A 27584-nucleotide genomic window follows, 5' to 3' on the forward strand; every position below is an offset into this window, starting at 1 on the left:
AGTTCGACCACGGAAATCCAACCACCGCACCGGATGGACGACTTGCCGACATCCGGGAACGCCTCTCCACGCGAACGATACGCTCCTCCTCCGCTAAAACCATCCAACTTTACAAAGATTTCACGTAGTACATCCTTTTGATTCCTTACGAATCGGTGAATCGATCCGAGCCATTTCAAAACTCAACTAGCTATCCGTCTGTCACGACTTTGTTCGTCTTCTTATTCCTGATTTAAATTCAACCTAAGCCCTCCCAGTTCTCTGTTTCCTCCTCTTCCCATCGCGTTCTCTATTTCTTACTATCGCGTTTTTTTTCTTTTTTAGTTGAACACGGAACACGGTTGCTGTTAAGGCACGAAAATTCAACGATTTCTAGTAACGTTCGCCCGATTGACGCAATTGACACGTTGTCCCGTGGATGAATTCATGTTTTGCGAGCAAGGCAGAGAAAAGAGTGGGATGTATCGCGACGATACGTTCATACATTTTTCATACGTTTGGACGTAGCCCGAAGATTATCGAAGTGGAGGAGGACATCGTCGAGTCGTGCGCGATGTGCCGTTTTTCGAAACACCTGTCGCCTCTTGCTCGTCTCTGTCGATGTTGATCAACCCCATAAGTCGATGCGAATATCTTCCTCTCTATCCCACTTTCTCCTTAATTCAATGCACGCGTCTGACTCGCGCGTTTCTTCCATTTCTATCGTATTTATACTGCTATCCTATATAGGAATTCAACAAACGCCTTCACGGTTTCTTTCAGATGGCTAGTTTGGTATTCCTGGCCAACAACGAATCGTTCAGGGGATCGTTCGAGGCCATGCATCGAATCTGATCGCGACTACGTGCCATTCTACGGAATCTTCTCCGTTCGAATGGATCGAGGACTATTGCGTTACTGCGATCTCGCGAGCTTCGCGTCGTAAAGGCTATGTAAAAAGAACGAAGACGAAGGAACAGGAATATCGTTTTGGAAAATACAGACGTAATGTCGATTACGTGTTATCGACAGCGACGCGTTTTATCGTTCGCGCCGTGGTGATCGTTGTTGCGTAACGCGCGAATCGAAAGATCGCTGGTAATCCATCCGACGCGTTTGCGCTACGATTATTCGCTGCTGCGACGCGAAGATCTGTTCCCTGTATCGAAGTTTCGCGTTTCTTGGATCCGTGGCTCGTTCTCTTTTAGGTTGGGCGCGAGAACCGGCATGTAGAAGAGCAAGCACCGTGAAAACGCGAGTGTTTCGACGTCTAATGCACGAACAAAATATCGACGAGACAGCTAATGATATTCAGAGTTAGCTACGAACATCCTCTTCCTTCGAGTTCCTTTTATTTGCCATGTAAAATTGATTCTTAGCAATATCAAGGCACACGAAGAAATTGAAAATACGTATAAATAAAATTGTAAGAAAACTATCGTTGAAAGTCTATGACAAAGTTAAGGGCCAGCTGAGAAGATAAAAGAAGCGTTTGCCGATGTGAAAATTGACGAAAGCTCCGATACGCGTGTCCGTGGACTTTCGTTCGGCGAGTCAATAAAATCTTTGCTATTCTTGTTGCCTTGCTGGAGTTCCTCCATTTCTTACTGCTAGCTTCTGACCTACAGGCCTCACACGCCTCGACTGAAACTACTGTCTGCTTCGTCGTTGGGCTGTTTCGCCTCCGAAGCAAGGAGCGTCGATGAGACGCGACTTCACCTTCGTCTCTACTCTATCGCGCTTTCTTGAAGAGTATGCAAATGAGAGTACAGGCCATCCGCTGAAAGTAAATCGTCGTGAGTACCCATCTCCGCGACAGTTCCTTTCTCTAACACGCAGATCACATCGGCGTTTCTTATAGTTGCCAAACGATGCGCTATGGTGATGCACGTCCTGCCCTCCATGGCCTTGTCCAATGCCGCTTGCACGACCTATACAAAATTATCGTTGAATAATAATTTGATTAACTTATCAAACATCTAAGTTACAATACCGTGCAAAAGTCTTCAATTGTCTATCAAACGCAAATGTTTGACTTTTATCGATGAATAGGGAGGTATTTGATGTTTTAATTTTACGTTTATTTGTCGGAAAGCAATAAATCGAAAAAATAACGTTTGTCTCAAACGATATCGATTAACGAAAAGATGTTTCGAAAATACTGTCAAATAATTATTTTGTATTCAATTTTTAATGTTCATTTACTTCTAGTTCAAACATTCGACCAACTATTTCCAAAAGCTAATAACTTTTACACGATACTGTGTTTTGATTTTTTAATAAATTTATCAACAAATTCAATGAATTTCTGATCAAGATTAATATGTATTAGGTCGCCCGAAAAGTTTCTTTCGTTTTATAAGGAAATAATGGATGCACAACATTTGTCGTTTTATATTATTTTATCGAATTACGTATGATCCATTTTGTTCTATCAAGATAAAGATCACGACGTTTGGCAGATTAGGTTTCATGTTTGTATAAAGATACATCGTTGTAAAACACGTGTCTGTGAAAGAAAGACACTTTTCCGACAACCTAATATATTATCTCTGAAGACCAAATAGATAACGAAAAGACGTGGTTTCTAAGGATTTCTGATCGAATAAACAACGCGTACAATGGAACCTAAATGAAACCTATTTTCCTATGGAAAATGGCACACCAAAGAGGAAAACACGGTAGTCAGTAAGCAGCCGCGAAACAATAATTGCCATGAAATTCGTTCGGCACGGGCGAACCGCTTTCCGTCCGCGTGGACAACAATCGAACTCCCTCTCACCGGTTCAGGGTATTTCCGATTGTTACCATAGATAATACTGTTGGATTGTCCTCGATTGTTGGCGATTTTGAGAGGACCGCCACGCTACCGCCAACCTAGAATAATCGATCTTCGTGGCTCTGAAAATTAAGCGTCGAATCGAGATAATCGTTCGACAGCCTTTCGAACAACAGTCGCGTTTCGGAATACATCAGCGACGAAAAATACAACAAGCGACGAAAGACACATTGGATAAATCACCTTAAACTAAACTGCGAATATTTATGCATTTGTGAGAAATTTTACAATGCAACAATATATAGAATGCATATAACATGCAAAAGTATCGGATTAAGCAAAAGAGTCTGTTGTTTCTGCCCTTCGTGTTGATTTAACCGAAATATTTATCGATTAGCCTTGAATATAATATTCACTGTTACTTATCCTTATCTCTCGTCCATCTCTGACGATCTATTTATTCTGTCTATTGTCGATATTAAACATTTTATAAAGATGTGCTTTATTGATAAAAATGTTAATTTCTTCGGCAATCTCGTTTCGCTTTTTCGTAGCTTATGTTTCGACTATTAAGACACGTAACGTATAAATTTGCAAATACGTAAGTAAAATCTGATAGAACTTTCCGACCGATTTAATGTACAAAATATCCGAAATAAAGTACTCGTTACAACATTCAGTGAGCGAAACAATTCTCTATTTAAATTCCATTTCTTTGCTTACGTTCGTAAGAAAAATTTGGTAGAAAGTCTGGCGAAAAAGATCTCCGGTGATAACATTCGCGCATGCAAATTCTATTCCGTCTTTCTTTATCGTTTTTTCTGTTTTCCTTCATTCGCATCCGTGTATAGGTGATGGAAGGCTGTTTTTTAACTGTACGGATTGTCGACAGAGAAAACGAACAGCAAGATATAATATCGTTGTAATGAGATACGATGGCTGAAGCAACGTTTCAATCGTTTACGGTGCCCGAAAACATATGAATTTTAATTTCGGAAAAATTAGCATGTAAAGTATGTCCGTCGCATTGCGTGATGCAGTACGACGGGAGAAACATGGCTGCGGCGTATCTTCTTTCTTTTTTTTTTTTTTTTTTTTTTCGTCGACTTTGGCTCGCGCGTTTTTTTTACTCGTATTGTTCATTAAAATCCATCAGGTTCCATTAATATTCATCAGCCGGTGCGGTATACTCGTAACACTAGCGTTAGTTTACGTTGCTTAACCTCCGCTGTTATTCACATTCGTCGTTCATGGTAACAAACTATTTTGCTGTGCCTTTGGTGCTAGATTCTCATTAAACATCGAAAACCCACGGCTGACATAAACGAGAAAATTTCGCGCGCAAACTTGTCCTGTGCCAGCTTCGTGTAACGTTTTAAGAGATTATTTAGACATCATGTTGCGAGATAAACTTTGCTAATATAAAGTATCCGCTTTAGATTAGCATCATGGTTAATGTAGTAATATTTATGTAACCTACTTATTCGGTAATACGACACAAGAAATTCCGAAGCAATTAGTTATCTCGAGCAACGAATAAATTAAACATTAAACAACACCATCTCTGAGTTTACGTTTCCTTTGCAAGTTTTTCATAAGTATTATCTTCGGCCAGGTTACGAAGACGCATAAGCTACATCCAAAGGAGAATTTTCAGATGCTTTTATTCAAGAACGAAGGTGGATTGTTGTTCAAAAGATATTAACGACGAACGGAAATGATAACTGGGCTGTGGATTTTTATTGGAAATTTCAATTTCTTGTCAATTTGATAAACCGTGTTTTCCTTAGTAACCTCGAAATATTGACCCTCGAGGGCCTAAAGATGCAAATATAGTCACATAATACGCAAAGCAATATAAAATATTCAAAGTAGAATACTTGTTATAACATTTAATAAATATCGCAATTTGCATCTCTTCTTTTTTAATTGTATTCGTAAAAATGTGATGTTGCATAATAATTCGTTGTCTAATGATAACGAACATCTGTATAAAATTTCTCAAACGTAATCGTACTGGTTCGATCATACAAAATTCCTGGTGGAACGTCGCGTTAGACAATGACGACGAAAAATGGCCCATCAAGTTACGAGGCTGTTAATTGGTCACGAGGACGAAACAATGCAGCGCGGTGGTAGCGAGACTGGAACGCGAGGCTTTTGTCCTCGTGAGAATTCCTCGCACTTCTTCTGCCTCTCTAGAGGAAGGTTGGTCATTTTTTTCGCCGGCTTTCTGCTTCTGTCCGCGACTAAAAAGCGCCACCGCGTTCCATCGCGTATTATATTACTGAATGGGCGCCGCATCTACTTCAGCCTGATTTCACGACCCATTTTCTCGGTTTGCCTGCGGTGTTTCTCGCCACCATCTCGACGACGGTTTTCGTCCACGGTATTTCTCGTTTAAGCGATTCGCGGAAATACTTTAGAAGAGGATGAACATGCACTATGCATGCGGTAGACGAGAATTGTTGAGACAACGAGGAGATGATTTTAAACGAGCAAACTTACCTTCTCGCTCTGTGTGTCGAGAGCAGATGTAGCCTCGTCCAGAAGTAGAATTCGAGGATTCCTGACCAAGGCACGCGCGATCGCGATACGTTGCTTCTGTCCTCCGGAGAGCTGTGTTCCCTTAGAACCTAACCTAGTGTCGTATCCCTGTAACCAAGATCGAATAACGTGTTGTTGCATTGTTTAATATGCAACTTTCTATCGAAACGATTCAAATTTCCATTGGAATTATTTTGTGTTACGTTGCATAATGTAAAAGTTTCGTTAATTAGTTGGTGTTATCGCGATCGCGTGATTCGAGAAAGTATTGACGTTTCAGTTATATGGAGAACTTTCGTGAATGTGTTACGCGTGTTATACAAAACTTTTAGAAACTTCATTAACGCTGTAATGAGACACGTTTATTGTCGCCTTGGTAAAGTTTGAAACAAACCCGAAAATGTACACGCGAGTTAGAAACGATAGTTTGCAAACACAGGATTCGCGTTCAAGTCTCGCTGGATACTAAGGCTTATTAATTAATACAATGAATATTATACTATTTTTGTGGGTTATATATTTCCAATATATATGTTGTAAGTTTCTTTCTTTATATATATATATTTTCATATTCGTTTCAAATTCGACCAACATAATTATGATAGCTACGATGTTTCATCAAAGTACTAACGAAACTTCAACATATAATATATTTAGAAAATAGGACTAGAAGAGGTGAGAAAAGGAGGGACGTAGATAGAAACAGGAGAGATAGAAACTACAGAAACATAGTCAAAGAAAAATTACCAAAGTACTTAGAAGGGAGGATGAAGTGGAAGGACAGAGGAATACTGGCAAGATTCAGATGCGGAAACGAGACCAAAGCAAGGGAATACTGGAAAAAAGAGGGGGGAAAAGATGCAGAGGGAAAGAAGAAGACCTAAGACATGTAATAGAAGAATGTGAAATAACGGGAGGACCAAAGGACATATGAAAAACGCTAAACGAGATTGGAGAAGGTTTAGCAGAGCTGAAAGCAATAATAGAGAAGAGAAGGGCAAACGACAAGAAGGAGGCACAGCAAGGAGGCTAAAGACCAAAGTTGCAATAGTTTTTAGTCATTAGTTGCTAATTTATAGTTCCTAATTTTTAGTTTTTAGAGGTAGAATAAGTAAAGTACAATAGAATAGGGTGGAAAAGAGGAGAGGTAGACATATAAGAAGAGAAATAGACATAAGAGATGTAAAACCGAAAGTTCGTTCAAAGTCGAAATTCACGGACGAAGCAATAATAAATAAATAATAAATAATAATATTTATAAAATACACTCATTGTAAATCTTCAAATCGCTGTACGTAAAAATATATTTCCTTTGGTAAACGATCAACTAAGACCTTAATCCACGACCAATGAACGAAGCACTACTGTGTTTGCCTTCTCTGAACAGCTAAGCTCCGAGAATACCAATATCAAACAAGAATTGTGCTACTCACTAGTGGTAGAGAGCTGACAAAGCTATGTATGTTGGACTTCTTAGCGGCTTCTATGATTTCCTCCATCGTTACAGTTCGGGAGTTGTCCCCATAAGCAATATTCTGTGCGATCGTTTTATCGAAAAGTACTGGTTCTTGACCGACCACACCAAGCTGAGATCTCAGATTGCGCAACGAAACCGACGAGATGTCACGCCTGTCCATTGTCACGGTACCAGAAATCGGATCGTACAATCGTTGCAACAATTGGATGCAGGTGGATTTGCCACAACCACTTTGGCCTACCAGGGCGACCATCTGGCCCGGTTTCACGATTAGATTCAAGCCTTGTAAAATTTGCATCTCAGGCCTTGTCGGATAATGGAACTCGACTTTCGAAAATTGAATCAAGCCGTCCGCTTTCTGAAATTATACAAATTTCTGATTCTAGATAGGTCTTTTACTCTAATCGAATGTAAAGTGAAAAAAAAAAATGAAAATTCTTGAAAGATAATAACTGTTTCAAAAGCTTGTCTCGCCTCTCAATTATACTGCACTTTTAAAAATAAAGTTTCCAAACTTTTCTTTATCTAATTCTATTACGCGATATCCGATATGATAAACTGCTTTTTCAATGTTTAACCAGTGATGTATTTACGTTGACACGGTTCTATTAAATAAAGTTATAGCGTGAAAGAATATGCGTTTTATGTTAAAACTGGAAAACATGAAACGAGGTTCCTATCTCCAGTCGAATCTCGTACACTTTCGCCACATGCGATCAAATGAGAAAATGAAATTATGCATGCAAAATGTCTATGTAAATATCGAAATTTAAATCTAAATCTAAACGTTATTTATAAATTCGAATATCGCTATATTAATTCGTTGGATTACGTTTGTATCAGATAGAAACAAGAAAACGGATTCAACCGAATGCATTATAAATATTTGCTAATCAATCGAATTATACGTGGCAGTCGCTTGAGTAGGATAAATCCGAAACATCGTATCGTTTATTTCGTATCGCTTCATTAAACGGTTTGGAATTCTAGAGGGATAATCGCAACCCCAATCAAACAGAGTTTCCCGTTTTGAGTGTAATTAACGTGCATAGCCGGAGGCGTTGCTGTCGGTACGTCATAAATTCGTCGCTTTGCTAAACAGCCGTAATGAAACCTGTCGAAACGAGACATTTGGCCAGCTTTGCCAATCTTTCTCTATACTTTACACGTTGTGTTTACTTTCTTCCTGATAAACTCGCAAAGTAATTGAACTACGTTGTTTCAACCACAGCGATATAATTGATCAAACACCTTATTACTCAATACATCCAACAACGCAACATTAACTACGATAAGATAAAGCTTCCTATTTATAATCTCTTATCAATATCGCGCAATCGGAGTTATAAGCTGACTTATAAATCGTGCACTCACCCAATCCAGATCTTTGTCTTCCGAACCCGGTGGCGAGGTGATCTCCGGAACTCTGTCTAGAAGCTTGAATATCCTTCCGGCCGAAATTTTCGCGGTATTAAAATTGGGAGCGAAGGCAAGGGCTTGTCCCAACATCCAGGATCCAAAGATCAACGCTTCCGACACTTTGATCACGTTCTCGTACCTCAAACCTTCGGTAGCCACCAAAGCACCACCATAATAGAGACTCAAGGCATAACCGAAGAATGGTATGGTCTGACCGCACGAGAATACCAATCCCCTCAGTCTATTTCTAATTCTTGTCGCTTTAGCCACGAGATCCAGTTCCACACAATAACGCTGCAAGAAGGCTTCCTCTTTCCCAAGACTGGCTACAGTTCGAATGTTCGAGATTGCCTCTATGGCGATTCTCGTCGCGGCCTCCATCTTCTTCTTTTCTTGCAGACCTTGGCCGCTCATCACTCTCGCCTCGAAGAAGACTGCACCCAGCACCAAAGGTATCGAGACGACGGATACTAACGTCATCTTCCAGGTATAATACATGGATAATCCGATTCCAAGGACTAAGGTCGACAGAGCCTGAAGAATCGCACCGACACGTGTCCCCGTTGCACCCTGAACAGCACCGGCGTCTGTGGATAATCTGGCGCAAAGGGCACCCACGCTATTCGTATCCTCGTCGTACCAGCCCATTTCCTGTCGCAACATCGCGGTGAACGCCATTTTTCTGATCCTCGCGGTCATACGCACACCGGCCAATCCGAACATATACATTTGTAGGAAGGTACCAAGGCCCGTAACAACTCCGACCACTAGGAAGAGAATCGAGAACTTGACACTCTCGTGGCGTACTTCTTCGTCATCCTGAAGACCCAATACAGAGTACACTTCACCGAAGAGAACAGCGAATGCTGGGAACGAGGCGCCCACCATGCCTGCTGCTAAACACCCTGAAACATGGCAATTTTGTTCGTTAGTTTCGTTCAGTAGAACTCCTTGAATTGATAAAATTGTACGATTTATGATAGGCGAGACATCCGATGAAGAGATGGATTATTTTTGTTGTTAGATATCCTGAAGTATTGAAATGTAATTTCTCTTGATAAATGTGTTAGGATTGCAGAAGCTATAGAAGTTAAAAGGATTTTATCAATCCATGGAGAGAGATTGATCGTTTTTATTGTTGGACATCTTGAGATATGGGAATTTCTTCTTCTTTGTCGACTTTGTTGAGATTGGAGAAATTGTATGATGTAGAAAATTTTTGTTAATAGACAGATAGATTGATTGTTTCTCGTGTTAGATGCCCTGAAGTATAGAGATTTCTGTTTTTCTGTCGATAAATCTGTTAGAATAGTAAGAGTTGTATGGTCTAGAAGAATTATATTTATCGGTGGAGAGACTGATCCATTTTCTCGTTGAAGATGTACGAGTGAATGGTTAAATGAATAGTAATCGAGCTAACTATACCGATCAAATTGTAAGGCCATTCCGGTTTATTGAGCCCGAATATCCTCATCATTGGCGCGTCGTACGGCTTCTCGTGTTCCTCCAGTTGATTCTCCGAGCACTCAGATGCGCCGGCTAACGACAACCGATGAGAGTGCATCGACAGAGTGGAGAATTGCCTCTTCAACGGTGGTTTCTGCTTCAGTATGGCTGCGGTGACCGTCTTTGCGGCTGATGCCGTCGCTTTCGCTGGAAATTCAATCAACACGAAAGCGTAACATCATGCCGTCCGATGTTAAGAGAAGGAAAATATTACATTTTTATTATCTTAAACTCTGGGGCGCTCCCATCGCTCTCAATAATACGTGAAAGTCTATAAAACAAGCTCTTCCTTTTTTTTTTTGCATTATCTGAAGATCAAGTAACGATATTTAAATTATAAACCAGTCACGATAATATCGCAACGAGACTATACAATTACAACGTTGATACTTTCTTTTTAATTCTTTTTTGGTGAAACTCTAAAAAATGAAAAAAATACTTAGTTACTCGAGCAACAGTAATACGTTATATAATACGTCTATACATTAAAATCCTATTTATACGAATCGTATTTATTCGAACGAAATTTTAGTTAGCGATTAGATAAACTTCTGCTTGTTGAATTTATTTATTTGAACATGAATTCCTATTATATGAACGAGAAGTAACAGATGGTGGGAGAGAACGAATGAACTCTAATTATAGAAACTCTAATCCAGTTATATGAACTTCACCTATACAAACTATTTTGCCCCGAAAATTTCATACATAAAAGCAATTACCTCTAGCAGTGGCACTGGCGTCAGCAGAGACCAATCCGTAATAATGATTTTTCAAGGCGAGCAGTTCCTCGTGCGTACCCTGTTCAACCACCTGACCCTCCTTTATAAACACTATCCTATCAGCATTTGTTATTGTCGACAGCCTGTGAGTGACGACGATCGTTGTTCTACCCTTTGACGCCGCGTCCAAAGCTCTTTGCACAGTGTTTTCGCTATGAACGTCCAGAGCAGAAGTAGCTTCATCCAATAAAAGTATAGCCGGTCGTCTAACCAGAGCTCGAGCAATCGCGATCCTTTGTTTCTGACCACCGGACATTTGCGATCCTCTCTCTCCCACGGGACTATCGTAGGCCTAGAACGAAGACCGTTGATAAAGATTCTTTGATTATTTGACAAGAGTTAATCAATGTGGACATTTTGACAACTTGAAATTTTAATTAACATGTGGAGGATAGATACTTATGTTTAATCAAGAATAAAGATTAATGGATATTTAAATGAAACAAGTTTTAGGTATAACCATGTTCGTTGATAATTATTAGGAGAACACTGTCCGCAAGTAATTTGCCTATTCGATTGCCATACTCGTGGAATTTAATTAACGAAATTACGACGTGACACGTCTACAGTGTGTACGTACCGTGTTGAGATTTAATAAATTTACGAGGTACATCACTTCGCGTACTACAAGTTAAGTCGAGAACAGCAGGAAAATATTTGGTGTTTTATTTAAATACGCATAAAATACTTAATACGATTCAATAACAAACTACATGCTGTATACTAATTTCTAATTGAATATATGTATATTGTAAATACATTTACAATTACTTATTTTATGATTTCTCGTGATAGTCCCGTTAGAAGTGAAATTTCAAAATGCTTCATAAAACACGTGGATATAAAAGTTTTCCATGGTGAATTTTAATATATATACACTGAGCAAAGTATTCGAAAATAGATTTTCCTGTGAATAAATAAATAATGTATTTAAAAAAATCACAATGCTAATACCGTGTGTGCCGACGTAGTTTGCGTAACTGTCTAATATATCTGATCTCGTAACCAAAGCTTCCATTCATATAAAACCCAATATTGTTCGTCCATCAACGTGCGTGCAGCAAACGGTGCTCGGTTTTCCCGGGTAAAATTTCACGTGCACGATCGTGCCGCATCGATCCGTAAAATAAACTGCCTGGCCTGCACCATAAACTGGAAAATGTCTGGTCCACTTGTTTCCGCGGATCGTTACGGTTCTAAACGCGTCGCGAGACACAACGGATAAAGGCCAAACACACGCGATACACATTCACGACGGTATATACCGATGGGACCGCGGATGAAACCATCGCGAGCGTCGAATACACCTACCGATAATTCGGTAATAAACGCCTAATCGTTGACGCAGCCGTAATCTGGGATACCGTTATTTGCCCGGGCACGGTTTAACGGGTGTTTTATCGTCTGTTTGCACGCGTGTTTCGCGGCTTGTCGCTCACACCTGAGACTATTGTTAGCGCGTTACAACGAGCCGAATTTGTTGAGGGTCAACATGATCTCGATATGCAATAGAATAACTGATAATAGACATTGTTCGATTCTCATAATTTGTCAAACTATTAGATTGTAATATATGAATTATCTACAATAGAACTACGTTTATCCGCATCTCGTTTATGTAAAGAAATTCAGACCCGAGTTCAGATATACGAACTCCTAAGCGAGCCTCTATTATCCGAACTGAGTATTTCCTAAGAATCACTGGTACATTAGGTTGTCCGAAAAGTTTCTTTCATTTTATGAAGAAATAATAGACGCACAACGTTTTATATTATTTTGTCGAGTTACGTACGATCCATTTTGTTCTGTTGAGATAAATACCGCGACATTTTACAGACTTGGTTTCACGTTTGTACGAAGGTGCATTGTTGTAGAAAACACGTTTGCGAAAGAAAGACACTTCCCGGACAACCTAATATTTCGTCCTTACGTAATTTTTCCAGAATATTTGCCGTGTAATACGGACATGTGTACATGGTGTAATATTCAGTTACAAGGTAGGAAATATTTAATTTTTAATAAGAATAAAAATCGTAATGAAAAGGTCACTTTTCACCATGGCGAAACCAAAAATCGTGTGATCATGGAAACGAATTAAAGAAACTCACATAGCCGAACGCCAGTCTCTCGCGTCCGAGTTTGTAATATTAAGTTGTCTGAAAGGTTTCTTTCGTTTCATAAGATGATAATAGATGAACAACAATTTCTATTTTATATTATTTTATTAAATTAGGTATGATCCATTTCGTTATATTTCCATTATTATGTTCGTGCATAATTCAATAAACTAATATAAAACAAAAAACATTGTGCGTCTATTATTTCTTTATAGAGCGAAAGAAACTTTTCGGACAACCTAATAAAACAAATGAGGGTTAGTTTGTGAGCCTGTGTCATAAAATTATAAAATCGAAATTCTACGAGAAAGGAAAAATTCGCAGTTTCGATCTACGAGAAAGGGGGTTTAGAAATCGAACGTTTCGAATTTGATATTCTTAAGATCAATATAGCATATATGAGGATGATGATGAAACACAACGCACACTTGTATCAATGTTGTTCAGTCCGTACCATTTTTGCATTTACGTCAGTGTGTTTTGCGTTATTCAAAATTTGCTCGATAAATTGCGAATAAAAAAGATTACAACAGACAGTCTTCTTGTCGCAGTTTAGTAATTTGCGTAAATGTTTATAAAACTTTCAGAAATATTCAGTATTCTAAATCAGACTGTAGAGACACTGATAAGATATTGAAATTTAAAAAATGGAAAATTCAACCGCAATGGCCATTAAGAAAACGTGCCCTTCCTTATCTCCATGATTAGAATCATCACGACTGCGATGATCAACGAGATAGAAGAGATGGACGAGAGGATACGCAAGGACGAGATTAAAATTCCAAGCGAATTCACGGTTCCTGGACATGATTTTAATTAGACGACTCTTTGTGCCTGGATCCTAGAGATCCATCGGCACGGAAAGAGTACCACATACCAAGAGCAAGAAAATCTTTCGACATAGGTCTATACTATGTGAACGTAACTCCGCACGCCTAGAGGTTCGAGCGACTGGTTGTTGAAAAGTGACCGAATCAATCGGTTCTCCGTCTGTCACGAACCACGAAAAGGGAAACTGAAATTCCGTTGGACCAGAGAAAACGGCAACGGAATGGAAGAATAGATACGAAGCTACTCACCTCGGGCAGTTTGCTGATGAAGTCGTGAGCGTTCGCTTCCTTCGCGGCTTTGATCATCTGCTCCTCGGTAATGCTGTCATTTCCGTACCGGATATTCTCCCGTATCGTTGTGTCAAAGAGCACCGGTTCCTGGCCGACCACGCCTATGTGCGAACGGAGCCATTGAACGTTCAACTTCGCCACGTCCACACCGTCCAGTAAAACCTGTTCGAACAGAGAGATCGACGCGTGATCGTTGTGAGAATTGTCTTTGACATTGACCAATGGAGGTCCAGGAGGAACAGGACCACGACGATGCGATGCGAAGAGAAAGATAAGGACGATCGTTCAACGTCGTTGTCGGCCGTTTTCCTCGGATGGGCGAATTTTAGGCGAAAGCCCCTTTTATCGGCTACGGCGCAACAATGCTATGGAAAATGTAAGTGGAAGGGAAAAGGAGTTCAAGAGCCAGCTCGAAAACATTATGCCAAATATACGGCGTAATATTTTTGGCAGGAGAAACTGCGACGGATGCAGAAACACGAGAAAATTTTACTAGTGAGAGAACTCAGCCGCCGCGAGAAACGCTTCAAACTTGTTCCCTAAAATTCCCATCGCCGCGTTCGCGAATACAGATGTAATAATGGAATATATTCACGGTCGGGATATTGTTAACTCGGAACGCATTTAACAAATTCACCCTCGCGAGTCACGCTTGCCTGGATACCGTGGAATTTAATCGAGTTGGAATTCGATGCTACGAAACGGGAATGTTTCTGTATTTTATTCCGAGCGTCTCGTGAAATCTTCGTGCGAGATAAAAATTTCGATCGTCTTATTGGCATAGGAAAAGTTCTATCGTTTTGAACAATAATTCTAGCAAGAACGAACGATAATGCTCTTCTGAACGATATACGCGAAAACCGTAATTGCGCGTACATCGAGCTCTCGACGCTCACCATTGTGACTTTGACCGAGGGAAAAACTTCATCGGGTTAATCAGCGAACTCATCGCTTAACCGTGCTCGTTGCGCAACGTCTGCATAAAAATATCGCCAGTTTCTACATTTTAATAAACTACTCCCGTTCCCTCGGTAAACAAACAAATTGAGGAGACGAGTCTACGATTCTCGTGGGATGGAAAATTCATGGCTACCGACCGTGGACATAAAATTACTCTGGGAAACTAAATTATACGGATTAATACGAATAATAAAAATACGAATTATTATTATTATTATTTAATTAACGCGACAGCGAAAGTACCAGCTCGTTACAGTTTTCTAAATTAACAAGGGGAAATCTGATACGAGATATCATTAACGGAAGGCGCCAGCGCAACGGTTCCTATCTCAGCAGCCCCGCGATATAATTTTTTAATCGCAATTATAAAAATTTAATATGCAGTTTTTTTATTCTTTAGTTCTTTTCTTCGTCTCTTACTTTTTTTTTTATTTTTTTTGATCAGCTGTGTAATAAGCACGTTTCGCAGTTCTCCAATTTTCACTGACGCTACGCTTCTTCAATATCGTTCCCGTTTCAACACACACAAATGGAATGTTTCAAGGAAATCTTGAACACATAATTGAAACGTACAAATTACGCGTATCAATTATATATTCCTTAAATTTGAGCGTCCTTTAAACAATAAAAAGGTTTAACTCAAAGTAAAATGAAGAGAGAAATGCGAACGATCTAATCGCACGATCTAAACCGTTGTTTGATCCAGCGATTCTCTACCTCCGTTTTGCTTCTCGCGCAAACACAAATTTTTCTTTTTACTTGCCTGTCCCTTATGAGGATCGTAGAGACGTTGGATGAGCTGGAGACAAGTAGACTTGCCACAGCCGGACCCGCCGACGAGTGCCACGGTCTCGCCCCGATTGATCTTCAGATTCAAACCTTGCAACACCTTCACGTCCTTTCTAGCGGGATACTGGAAGTGTACGTTCTTGAACTCGATCTCGCCATTGACGGATGGAAGCTTCTGACCATCCTTGCTCAAGCTATCGATCGTTGGCACGCGATCAAGCACTTGGAAAATCGCCGCGGCTGAACCACGCGCCACCGCGAACGCTTCGAGATGCGGCGATGTCAGACCCATGTTCTGAGCACCAGCTAGCACACCGAAGAACACGATCACCAACACTGCTGGTGTATACTCCTTCACATCCTTTGGCCTGTCCTCCAGGATCAGCTGAACTCCGTACCTGGCGAACGATAATCGTCAATTTAACATGCGTTCTAATTTTCATCTCGAGAACTTGTCGTGATTTATTGCAGTCGTTCGAGATCTCTTCTTCCTTTTGACAATGAAAGATCACATAGTGTACAAAGATAGAAGGATGACCAGTGAGGTAGCACAGAAACGAAAGGTATCTAATTTCGATGCTCTCAAAGTTACCATTGTTTAACTTTGGCAATGCATCTCGGCACGACGACAGAATAGATCGCGTTGCTACAGTGTTTGTGTTATGTTAATGGTTAAAGCTGTTTACATACACCGAAACATGTTACGATACATGCAGCGACTACGAGGTTTCATAGTGCTAGTTGCAATATACGTAAACTTGTATCAGCGTTATTATCTAGTTACGGTTTGCATCGACTCAGACGGGATCAGTGTACCATCTGATCGTATACCACATGTCTAGTCGTATGTAAACGGCTTAAAACTCTTAATCTATTCCCATCCGATTACTTTGATATTCGCATCTCTCACTCTTGGGCTACGGTTACTCTGCGAGTGTGTCTTTCGACGATCTAACTTTTTGACGAATATATCACACGCATTTCGTTCTTCAGATGTTTCCTCGGAACACTTCCCTTTTCCATCGCGCGATCCTATATGATTCGATTTAAGATATAACAATAATAGAAATTCGTGTGCCTCATCCTACGATCGTGCGAGGGAAAATTTGATTTATTCTAACCAAACCTGTGTTCCTTCCCTTAGCCACCATTACGCGCAAACTTTTTCCCTACACTGTACGTAACTCGTCCATTTTCGAAAAGAGGAAACAACAGAAAAAGGAAGAGTTCCAAGGGAAGATCGTTTTATATCGAATTAGAGTAGCCAAGACCACCACTTTCCATGGCAAACAAAGGAACATCCCTGTCTGATGCTTCCCTTTTAAAGCAAACAACTTTTACTTGAAACACCTCTGACACAATGCGGAAATTACATGGCTGACCCGTTTCTACCCTTCTCGTGCCTGTTTACCCGCGTCAGAAGCGTTTATTCTGAAAATACTCGTATTTCTTTCATCTATGCTATAGTACGCAAACGCATATCCCAAAAAGCGTACAAATATTTTCACACAATCTTAATATAGACATACCAAAACGCTATTGCGTAGCTGATGTATATGATGAACCACATCACGCCACCACCAACTCCGGACCACATTCCACGTCTTATTCCGGTTCTCTCGGCTGGTACTAGTTTCTCAGCGTATCTCTCCACTTCCTTTTCCTCTCCATTGAAGGCGATCACGGTCCTGATGGCGCCTAATACTTCCTCGGCCACTCTACCGGCTTGCCCATAAGCGTTCAACTCCTGAGCTGTTAAGGAGCTCTGAACTTTCGCTACTACGGCAGTGGCTATGACGATGATTGGTGCGCAACTTAGTACCACCAGCGTTAATTTCCAGCCGTATACGAACGATATGATGATGGAGGAGATAAAGGAGACCGTGAGGTACGTGAACACGCCCAGTTTTTCTCCTATGCCTTCCTTCATCTTGTCCAAGTCTCTGCAACGTCATGACAACTTTTGGTTACATTCGTTAATCCATAAAATGCTTAATATTAATATCTGGTAATATCTTGTACCAAGAAGTGAATTATCAATTATATCGAAAAGTAGGTTTCTATCAAAGCACACGTTTACTAAATTTTGTGTGGACAATTCGGTGTTCGGGTACCGGGTTACCCATCAACCGTGAATATTTTGATTGTCCGCGAAAATGCTGCAAAATTAAATTAACGAAACGGCACACAATAAAAATAGAACTGGACTTTGACATATGATCTTCAATTTAAATTTCTCTGGGATGAATTTTCACCCGATTAAGTATTCGAGTCGTGAATAAATTTGTGGAAAATTCTTTCTTCGTCGACACGTTTGCCAGGCTTCTCGTCGTTGTACAAGGTGACCACCACCGTAATTAGATACGTTCGTATAGTTTGGTGTCGGTTCTATCCAAAGTACCTGACGAAAATAACACGGAACCGCGGGCAACCATTCAGAATGAATTAATTAGAATTTGCCTTATCTTCGACGATGCAAAGGTCACCTTGCAAAAACTCGGGGAGTTCAGTTTCAACGAATATTCAATTTAGCTTCTCGTTTGTATCGCGCGACCATATTATCCGCAGTTCCATTATCTCCTCTAATACGATTAAAGAAAACAAGCTGTCAAATAGCGATCGGAAAGCAAACTAAAAATAAAATCTAACGGTGAATACGTTTTAGCACGATATAAAGAAATGATTCCTCAAACCGTATATATAAATGTCAAGGAGAAGCGTCACTGTGTTCGTGGCATTTATATTTAACGTTGTTCATCCTGCTTCACGTTCTAGAATATTCGTGAAAATGTTGCGGCGCCACGTTAAGACATTTCCGGGTGATTACACAGCATTTACGGTACAATAACACATACTCGCGAATGTCGTGTAATCACCTTCAACTAAAATCAATATTGTCTCAAATTATGCGAACTTTATTATAATTCCGTCTTACAGTCATACAACGTGAAATAACGTTTTCAAACTGATAACGGCAATATGTAGCGGGAAGTTGCGACACGAGAAACATTTTTACAAAATATGATTTTTATTCCTAACGATGATAGGAAGAAGCGAACGAGAACAAGTTGACGCAACTGCGACGAATGTATACGAAATGATTTACGATGATACAATGGATTACGAAAGTATTTGAACGCGTATGATAGACAATTTTTACGTATACATTGTACGTGTTATATAAAACATTTTGGAATTTCATCAGCATTGTAACGTGACATCACTTGTCGTGAGTATATTGATAAAGCTGGAAACCTACCTATATGAAAATGTACACAGCATTATTATTTTTTTGTCAGATATCAAACTGTGCCAATATCTACCGATCGATTCTCATTGCCGTGCTAACTAATGAAATTTCAGAACGTTTTGTACGATACAAACAATATATTCACGAAAGGCTCCAATAAACGTTCGAATACTTTCGTCAGTTACTGTACGTAAAACCTGGCGCATCGTTGCACTCGATATGACAAAGAAAATACAGAAATCCGTGCCATTCGATGATTGCCATTTAAAACAGGTGTTAAGTCGAGTTTACGTAATAGTCGTTATAAATGCGGACTATGAGCCAAATCGTTTTTAATGCCAATGGGTCTTGTAACTACATCGATATATACGCGTATCACGATGCTATATTTACGATGCAACGAGATTTATTGTCTCTGCAACAGTGTAAGGTAGCGTGATTCATTCTGTGTTTCTATCGTCTGCTACAAACCGGAAACGCTACCTGGCGACAAGAAGAAAAATTTAGCCACCGTGCAACGTCGAATTTCTTTCATCGAAATTGCACGCGTGTCTATGCAATTATGCGACTTGCGCCACGGATATACTATTGCGGCGAACATTCTCGTCCCGAAATAAACAGATTGCACAAGGAAATGCTCTAGTGGCGACGCTTTAATTGGTCCGTTATGAATCCATCCTTGACTTTTCGATAATTACGCGGTCTGAAACGCAACCACAAACAGAGATGGACTTTGTATCGGGTAAGGATTTCGATTCTCACGAGCGACCACCTGTTGATGAGCAGAGATCTCGTTCCCTAAACTTTGCTTCTCGCTTCTCCGTTATACATGATCCGCGCTACGTTTATATCCGCGGAACTGGGAGAAATCGAAACCGCAATGTTCGCTTGAAAGCCGGATCGACGTAAGAAAATATGGCTACTCGAGGCTATACATCTCCGGGATATCCTTTCAACGAGTGAAACGTGTCTATCGTCCGGACAGTTTCCATACGAAAGGAAAGAATAGAATTTTCGAATAAAATGGAATTGATTTGAATTCACAGTTTAAATATTAATTAGCTGTGATTTAAACTTGGATTTTAACGAAACTATTATTTTAAAGTAAATTTTAATGGAAACGAAAGTCTGGCTGTTAAATGTATTTCAAGGTTCAATCTGAGATCTTTTGTGTAAAATCTAATTGCCTTCTTTTAACGAGTTATCGATTAACAGCGAAGTATACTTACTCGGTAATTCTACTGGCGAAGTTGGTCGACGTGTTGGTATCGTACCACGTCATATCCTGTCTAAGAACAGCGCGAAGGAACATCTTACGTACTCGAGCGATTTGTCTAGAAGCAGCGACATTTAATAAATCGACCGTGAACACGGCAAAGAAAAATTGGAAGGTGGATAGCGCCGCGGAGGATACACCAAACGCAACCGAGTCGTCGTACAGAGCGCTCATCCTCGCTTCGTATGTTTCATTGGGTCCCCTGCAATCATAATATTTATCTCATAAATACGTTATATTATTCATCGAAAGGAAACCGTTTTTCTAAATTCTCAATTCGGAGTATCGTTCCGTGGAACAGTATCGACGTGGAAAATTACGGAACTTCGTAGCGATGTACCAAAGTAAACTAGACAGAATAAACTAGGCTATATTCCCCTCGAGCGATCTATTTTCTCGTTAACGTAACGCGTCAGAGGCGAGTCTCGCGTCTCGGTTTCGTGCTAAAAATATGCAATTCAGGTAGTGTAGGCGTGTCTGTCTGAGTACGCCAAGACTTACAAGACCTTTCCTCCTCCGAACCACTTCAATATAAGCGTCGGTGTACTGGATTGATTCTCCGTATTACGATCCACCAGCAATGTGGTGAATTCACCATACTGAATCGTCGAAATAGGGATGCACAGGCCTGTCAAAGTTCCCATGATCAGGCCACCAAGAATCAGCATCAACTCCCCGCATGTTGCAAATCGAAACTGTGAACAGACATAGAGCGATTTTCGTCACTGAGTTTGGTCAAAGCTTTCGCGTACGCCGCGATTAAACTGGAATTCAAAGTTTCGGCGAAGCAGAGAGAACTGAGGGAAAGTGAGAGAAAAAGGGGTAGCACAGGGGAAGCACCGGTGGGCAACAGCCATGGCAACGGACGTATTTTAATTAATTGCGCGCGAGCATCGACGTTATGTTAATTTTCCGAATGATGGGTTCGCCGGGAATTCGCGAGATTCCGGTGGCGTCGACGGAGCAATTTGTCGCCGAACTAGTCGAAAATTTCAGAAACATATTCTCGAGTGATTTAGTGCCGGCAACTTCTGCCTTTCCGGCAGATTTAACCCCGGGGAAAATTAATGCTGGCCTAACGGTGATTAATGGACGGAGATCTGACTAGTTCTAAACAAAAACAAGCCCGATCGATCGACAGAATCGCGCTCGTTAAGTTTGTCAAAGACAAAGGGACTCGATAGCCAAACCGTTCGCCCGCTAGAAGATCGATTTCGTCGTTTGATTCCAAACTAACACGGTGATATTTCAACTGTAACAGGATGTATGTGGAATGTTTGACAAATGTCGGTGACGTTCTCTGCTTTCTTTGTATTTTATTTCGTTACTTCTTTTTTTTCTTTTGACCGATGATACTTACGAGTTTGAAATAAGGCACTGGTGGCAAGGATTGTTCCGACGCAACCGGCTTCTCCTCCTCCTTCGTTTGAGGTGGCACGAATTCACTGTGGACACAAAGTAATATTGACTTTTAATAAGAACATCTTTAGATACAATTGCTCGTCGATGTGCTGCCCGTTATCCATTCTTCTGCTCTTTGTAGCAGCACGAGAAAATGATCGGTTGTGGAAGAGTACTTCCGGATGCAAGAGAAAAACAATTTTCCCGAGAGAAAAGAAGCTTAAGAATCGGTTACGTTTCTTTTTTCTGCCATAGAAATGCAAAGTTTCGATTGTTTAATTTTCAATCCGGGAATACTCTTACAGGATATACTTGCTACAATTAAGAAATCATCATGAATAAATTTATACGATTTTTCCAGTCTCTAGGGCGATCAGGATATCTCCTAATTAATTCCGTAAGTTCCTACAATCATTTTGACTCCCATATTTACTCCTCCTATATTTCTCTTTCTAATTATTTAACAAAATCTCATTCATCTGTAAAAATCTTATTCGTACATTGGATCGCCATTCTCCTGTAGCATATACTGAGTTTCCTCTTTATCCTTCTTCGCATCTTGGAGCGTGTCTGAAATGAAATATACAAGGTTCCGTACACTGTAGATCCTACAGCAATATTTTCATATGCATCAGCAGGGAAGACTTAAATATACGTTCGTCTCCTGTTTATCCGATCGCGAAACTTCGAATCTGGTATCGCGTCGACGATTGCACCTCTGCGAATGTTTTCACTGATAAACGCATTATTATCGATGAAAAATCATTTAAGATTTTCTTAATTATCTTCGTTAGATATTTCTCAATTTACTATCGGTCAATGCTAGAACTACCACACCAGTGAAATTGACTGATTTTGCAATTTTATTTTAAAATTTCTACTTCGTGTTATATTTTTTTCCGCAATGATGTAATGACTTTCGCAACGATAACTAAAAGAATAATATAGTGAATTTTGCTTTGTTTTTTATGTATTCAAACTGAAAATAATTTGGTATCAAGGCTACTTATACCAATATCAGTCAAAATGACTGGTACCTGTCGAAGTGTAAAAGGGTTTTGCAATCTGTTTATCGAACCCCAATTAACCAGTTTCCTCGTTTCGTACAACTTCCCACACGTTTTTTAAATTTTTACTGCGTATCATTCAATATGACGATATCAGTCATCAGGAAAATTCCGAATCGATCGCTAGATGCTAACACTAGAAATACCACGCCAGTCGAAACGACTGGTTCTACAATTTCATAAATATGTCAACCTCTATTTAGGGATCATGGTCCCAGCTGGATTAATAATACCAAAAATATACTACATAACGTGGAATTCCTTCTGTAAGAAAGTAATAAGTCGAAAAAAATAAAAATATTCTATTATCGCATATTTTTTAAATAACCAATCATTTTGACTGGTTGTGATAGAAATAGCTTCGTGTTAACTATCGGTAGTTCCAGTGTTAGTTGCAAATAAACTCGTATCATCGCAATAATTTCGTAGGTTGTTTATACAAATTATTATTTATCCGGACTTGGAGAGTTTCGAATTTCCTGATTCTTTTTCTTTTTTTCCGAGAAGTTCCACATTTCGAGACCCTATTCCTACTTAAGATCGACTCGACGCTCGTAAACCTAGTTAGCTGAGAATTGTTGCACAAACGTGTAGTTAAAACGTGTGGCGAACTACAGTCGTGAAACCAGTGACGTAAGCGACCGTTCAGTTAATTCAAAGCGCGTTGCTCCTCGACAAACACCGATAACGATCGGCACGCGTTCCTGCTCGTTCAAAATGAATGAAAGAAATCGAGTGGCAAAAATGTTAAAACGCTTCGCGTTCATCGACCAGCAGGATCATTTCCTCTGGGAAACGACTCAATGTGTTTTATAAAACAGCGCACTAACGTCTAAAATACAAATGGAAGTTCCGCGACGAAGAAACCAACAGTTTCTCTCTTTCGCCTGAAACACCCTGACAAACGATCCAACGACTTCAGAGGAAATGGCCCCGCTAAATTGTCCAAGAATCTTTATCCTCTCGCAAATGTTACCCTACGATAATAACTCTTCTTCTTGATCGTTCATCATCATGTACCTCTTCTAACTCTAACAAATGGTTTTTACAAATTTCTGCGTCGTTATCTCGCATGAATGCGAAATTATCGTCGTCTAATTTCCTTGACAATTTGAATTAACTATTACGTTTCACATGAAACCAGGAAATGTTCTGTTACTTATGATATCTTGAACTACTCGCTTTGGGTTTCACAGAGCCAATAATTTATGAATGCAGAAAATGAAACATAGCAAAGAGAAGCTTTTATATTAGGATTGACTTGAATTAATGTTGAATTCCAGTCGAATGAAACTTAATCCCATTGCTATCGAAGAGTCAAGGTATCCAAGCTTTTCACGATTGTACGAAGATTTAGTAACATGGTTGTTCGGGAATCGATTCCCATTATTTAGCATCGTAATAAACGAGTTAAATGGCACGCTGTATTATACGAGATCATAAATCTGCTGGGAACACTATGTAAATCGTTGGTTGGCGGATCAACGTAGACAGCCAGGACGTGAAGGATCGTCGTCGGCGTGTGAAAGGAAAAGCGAAGTTTCCGGTTTCCGTCGCGACGACCCCGGCAAGTGTCGGACTTCGACGAAGTCTGGATCTTCCCGTAGGGGCTCCATTAGCGGAGTAATTGCTGTTCGAAACTCCTGCGACGAATCTACGATGGGTATTTTATACAAGGAACACGAGACTGCCATCGTAACAGTACGATGCATAGATGAATTTACCCCCCGGTGAACGAATCGCGCTCGACAAGTCCGATTTCGGTAGTTGAACGAGCAAACTTTTCCCTTCGATCCCTATACGTTAATTCGATGAGATGGTGTAATTGTATTTCTCAGGCTGACAATTAATTTGGATGCTGTAAACCAAGTTCCAAACAGAATGAACTTAACGATTATTATCGGATTGTTATGCAGGATTGTTACGTCTTGTAAGAACGTGACAAATTTCGTAACAAACGACAAAACTATGCTAATCGAAATAATTAAAAGACTAAATAATTAAAACTCCTATAGTGCGGCTGTATCGCACTAACCAAATAAATAGAAATAAAATCTTATACAACACACGATATGGTCACTTAGGGTGAGAATTTAATGCTTGAGAAATATCAGTATCGGTTTTTATATGTATGATGAATTGTATATAATATATTTTTTCCAGTTTTCACTTGCAGTGATTTATCGGCGTGCACGTTTCTAAGGAGCATTAATCACGTTTCGTTTCGATCCATCTCTCAATATGAACGATTATTTCCTACACGACGAGTTTTCTTGAATTATTGCGGGCACGAAAATTCGCGAAACTATCTATCCAAGAAAAATTTGTACGCGCCTCCTTCGTGTCAGTAGTTTCCGTCATCTGTCGCCACTCGAATCGATCAATCTCTCAACTTTCTCGCCAATATCCTCCGGCCACGAATAAATGCAAATTTTGCGAAAACTTGCGAAAGAAGCACGACGGATCCAGCGTAAACGCTGTTTAAATTTTCCTCAAACTATTCTCGTTTCTATTCTAACCATAAAAAGAAGATTTAATAAACCAACATCAGGGATGGAAACTCTGATTTTTGCAAAATATCGTTGCTATAGATCGGATGAATTTTTATGCAAATTTCTACTTTTCCAATTGTTCGTTCTAATAATTCGTTCGTTTTATTTATTAAAAGTTATAACAAGCAGATATAGCATTTATGCATTTTCTACACCTCTGCGCCTTTAAATTTCGTATAAATGTGCATAAAAATCCGCATTCTAATTATCACGGCGAAGCAACATTGTCGATTGGCGAAATCTCGAATGATTATTGGTTAGCGATCGATCAGGAATGATCGAGTGTCTGGACAACGGAACGCAGACAACGAGCGGTCGATCTTAAAGAAGGGAAAAAAACATCGCAATTTTTCATCTCATCGATCATGAACATTATAACCATCGATCAGTAACGGATAAGCTCGCCATTTATCCCCTTCCCTATTTCTCTGAGCTATTGTACAGAAACGAAGTTCTTCGAAATGTTCAGTCACCACGTTGTCGATAAAGCGACCAGCTTGTGTAAATTAATTTTTCGCGCGGTGAAGTTTCGTCTTGCGAGCGGTTACGTTGCTTTTGGGCTACTTGTCGCGAAGGGGAAAATTTAAGAAACAGACGAAATCTTACGTACTTAATATAATCGGAGAGGAAACTACGTATGTACATGGAATTGTTATGGTACTTACACTTCAAGAATATTTTTTCCTGGCGGTGAGAGTTTGTTTTTTGGGGTTCCATTTCCATACCCTGCGCCTTCTCGCGCGGATTTGCTGTCCACTGACAAATTCGCCGTGTCATCGCGCATTCTTAATTAACAACTCTGTAATTAAAAAGAGATATCACGATTTTAAAACCTTCTACAAACAACTTTACAATCATAGATATTTCGTTCCACTCGACATTTTAATTGATATTAGGTTGTCCGAAAAGTGTTTTTCTTTCGCAAACGTGTTTTTTACAACAGTGCACCTTCATACAAACGTGAAAACGAGTCTGTAAAATGTCGCGGTGTGTACAGAATGAAATGAATCGTACGTAATTCGACAAAATAATGTAAAACGTTAAACGTAAAAAAAGGAAAGAAACTTTTCGGACAACCTAATATACAGGGTGGTTAGTAACTGGTGGTACAAGCGGAAAGGGGGTTATTCTATGCGAAAAAAGAAGTCGAAAATATAGAATAAAAATTTTTCGTTTGAGGCTTTGTTTTCGAAAAAATCGACTTTAAATTTTCGCTCGGTACGCGTGCACTTTATCACGTCTCCTTTTCGACTTCTTTTTTCGCGTAGAATCACCCCCTTTTCGCTTGTACCAACAGTTACCAACCACCCTGTATATTTGAATGATCCAACAACTTCAGTGTGATACAAGATTGAGTATTTGAGATGACAACTCCGAATGAGTACGAACTGAGATTCCTTTTCGTGTTGACGACGGTGATGATATACCTTCTGTCGATTGACTGTCTTGTAGATTATCCTTAACTTTTGACTCTTGCTGTTCCTAACCCTGACCACTGACTCGAGTTGATTTAGACTAACTGATGAGCTTTAACTGTTACTTGAATGTTATTGTGGAACAAGTCTAGAGCGTAAGTCGAAGAATTTGAGTTGGCTGTCCTGATGTCGTAGAAGAAGTATAGAAATGAAGTGACTGCTGTGTCGTGATGAGAACAAGTCTAGAGGGATGAAGTGACTGCTCTGTCGTGATGAGAACAAATGAAGTTCGTTCTTGTGTGATTACGGAGGAAAACTCGATGTGGGTGTGTCTTTTGAACTAAGGACGTGGATTCGTTGTTCACACTTTTCGTTAGAAAAGTGAGGATAACGATCCGCGATGCCCATTGGTTATAGCCAACGTTAATAAATGAAGATTGGAGAAGAAAGCCCCCTACCGACATGGCTCAGGGATAACCTGGCTCCTGGGAAAACCCGGCTTTTCCGTTAGACAAATATCCGCTTTCTCCATAATTTGTAAGAACGTGCAATAAATCTAAGGATTGTATTAGGTACAAACTATAAACCGATAATATTTGCAGGATTAAAGGTTCCCGCAAACTAATAAGATTCGGTTCATGGCGGGGCCTTAGGTATATCGAGGGTCTGTAAAATGGTGCTTGGGTCTTGACGGTCAGACAACGAAGGACGTCGGACGCACGGACCGTTTCACGCGATGTAACGATGGTTATAATTAAAATGGTGATATACAAAAATGAATGTACGTATAAAATCTGACCCAATAGAAATCAACCTTAACAGTATATTTTCAATAACTGCAAAGACAAAGATTCTATAATCCCTTATTTTAACAAACATTGTAACTCTAACAATAAGAAACACTTTGTGAATAAAAATCTCTGTTGAATCAGAAATAATAATTCTATAATCGTTAATTATCAAAATCGCCAATTTCCTCAAAAAACCAAATAAAATGGAAATTCAAACGAAGCCAAACGTTCGGTACAACTAATCGAACCCTGTCAACAACCGCTCTCGAGGTATAGTGTTGACAAAATTCGCGTCAGTTTCTCACGCCTCTTACACCACGGTACGCATCGGCGTTGTTCCGGTATGTTGGTTGGGA

The 27584-nt window shown here is 39.9% G+C and overlaps 1 protein-coding gene across 6 annotated transcripts in view; it reads right to left on the bottom strand.

Moving 5' to 3' along the window:
* Positions 1–312: 312 nt before the first annotated feature.
* Positions 313–27584, bottom strand: part of LOC117236934 (multidrug resistance protein homolog 49) — a 73178-nt gene continuing 45906 nt past the window's right edge. For 4 of the 6 annotated variants that reach the window (XM_033500372.1, XM_033500373.1, XM_033500374.1 and 1 more), the window contains 14 exons: positions 25688–25821; positions 21904–21973; positions 21363–21447; positions 20504–20697; positions 19956–20204; positions 17006–17419; positions 15451–15874; positions 13686–13889; positions 10430–10781; positions 9627–9854; positions 8157–9106; positions 6739–7140; positions 5267–5413; positions 313–1910 (listed from right to left, as the gene is read on the bottom strand). In XM_033500372.1, coding sequence (XP_033356263.1) covers positions 1707–1910; positions 5267–5413; positions 6739–7140; positions 8157–9106; positions 9627–9854; positions 10430–10781; positions 13686–13889; positions 15451–15874; positions 17006–17419; positions 19956–20204; positions 20504–20697; positions 21363–21447; positions 21904–21973; positions 25688–25799 — 4035 coding nt within the window. In that variant the 5' untranslated portion in view covers positions 25800–25821 and the 3' untranslated portion in view covers positions 313–1706. The remainder of the gene's footprint in view (positions 1911–5266; positions 5414–6738; positions 7141–8156; positions 9107–9626; positions 9855–10429; positions 10782–13685; positions 13890–15450; positions 15875–17005; positions 17420–19955; positions 20205–20503; positions 20698–21362; positions 21448–21903; positions 21974–25687; positions 25822–27584) is intronic. The other 2 variants (XM_033500376.1, XM_033500377.1) reach the window with 1 other exon arrangement.

Source organism: Bombus vosnesenskii, unplaced genomic scaffold, assembly GCF_011952255.1.
Source record: "Bombus vosnesenskii isolate JDL3184/JDL3185 unplaced genomic scaffold, Bvos_JDL3184-5_v1.1 scf7180000013352, whole genome shotgun sequence".
NCBI classification, from domain to species: Eukaryota; Metazoa; Arthropoda; class Insecta; order Hymenoptera; family Apidae; genus Bombus; species Bombus vosnesenskii.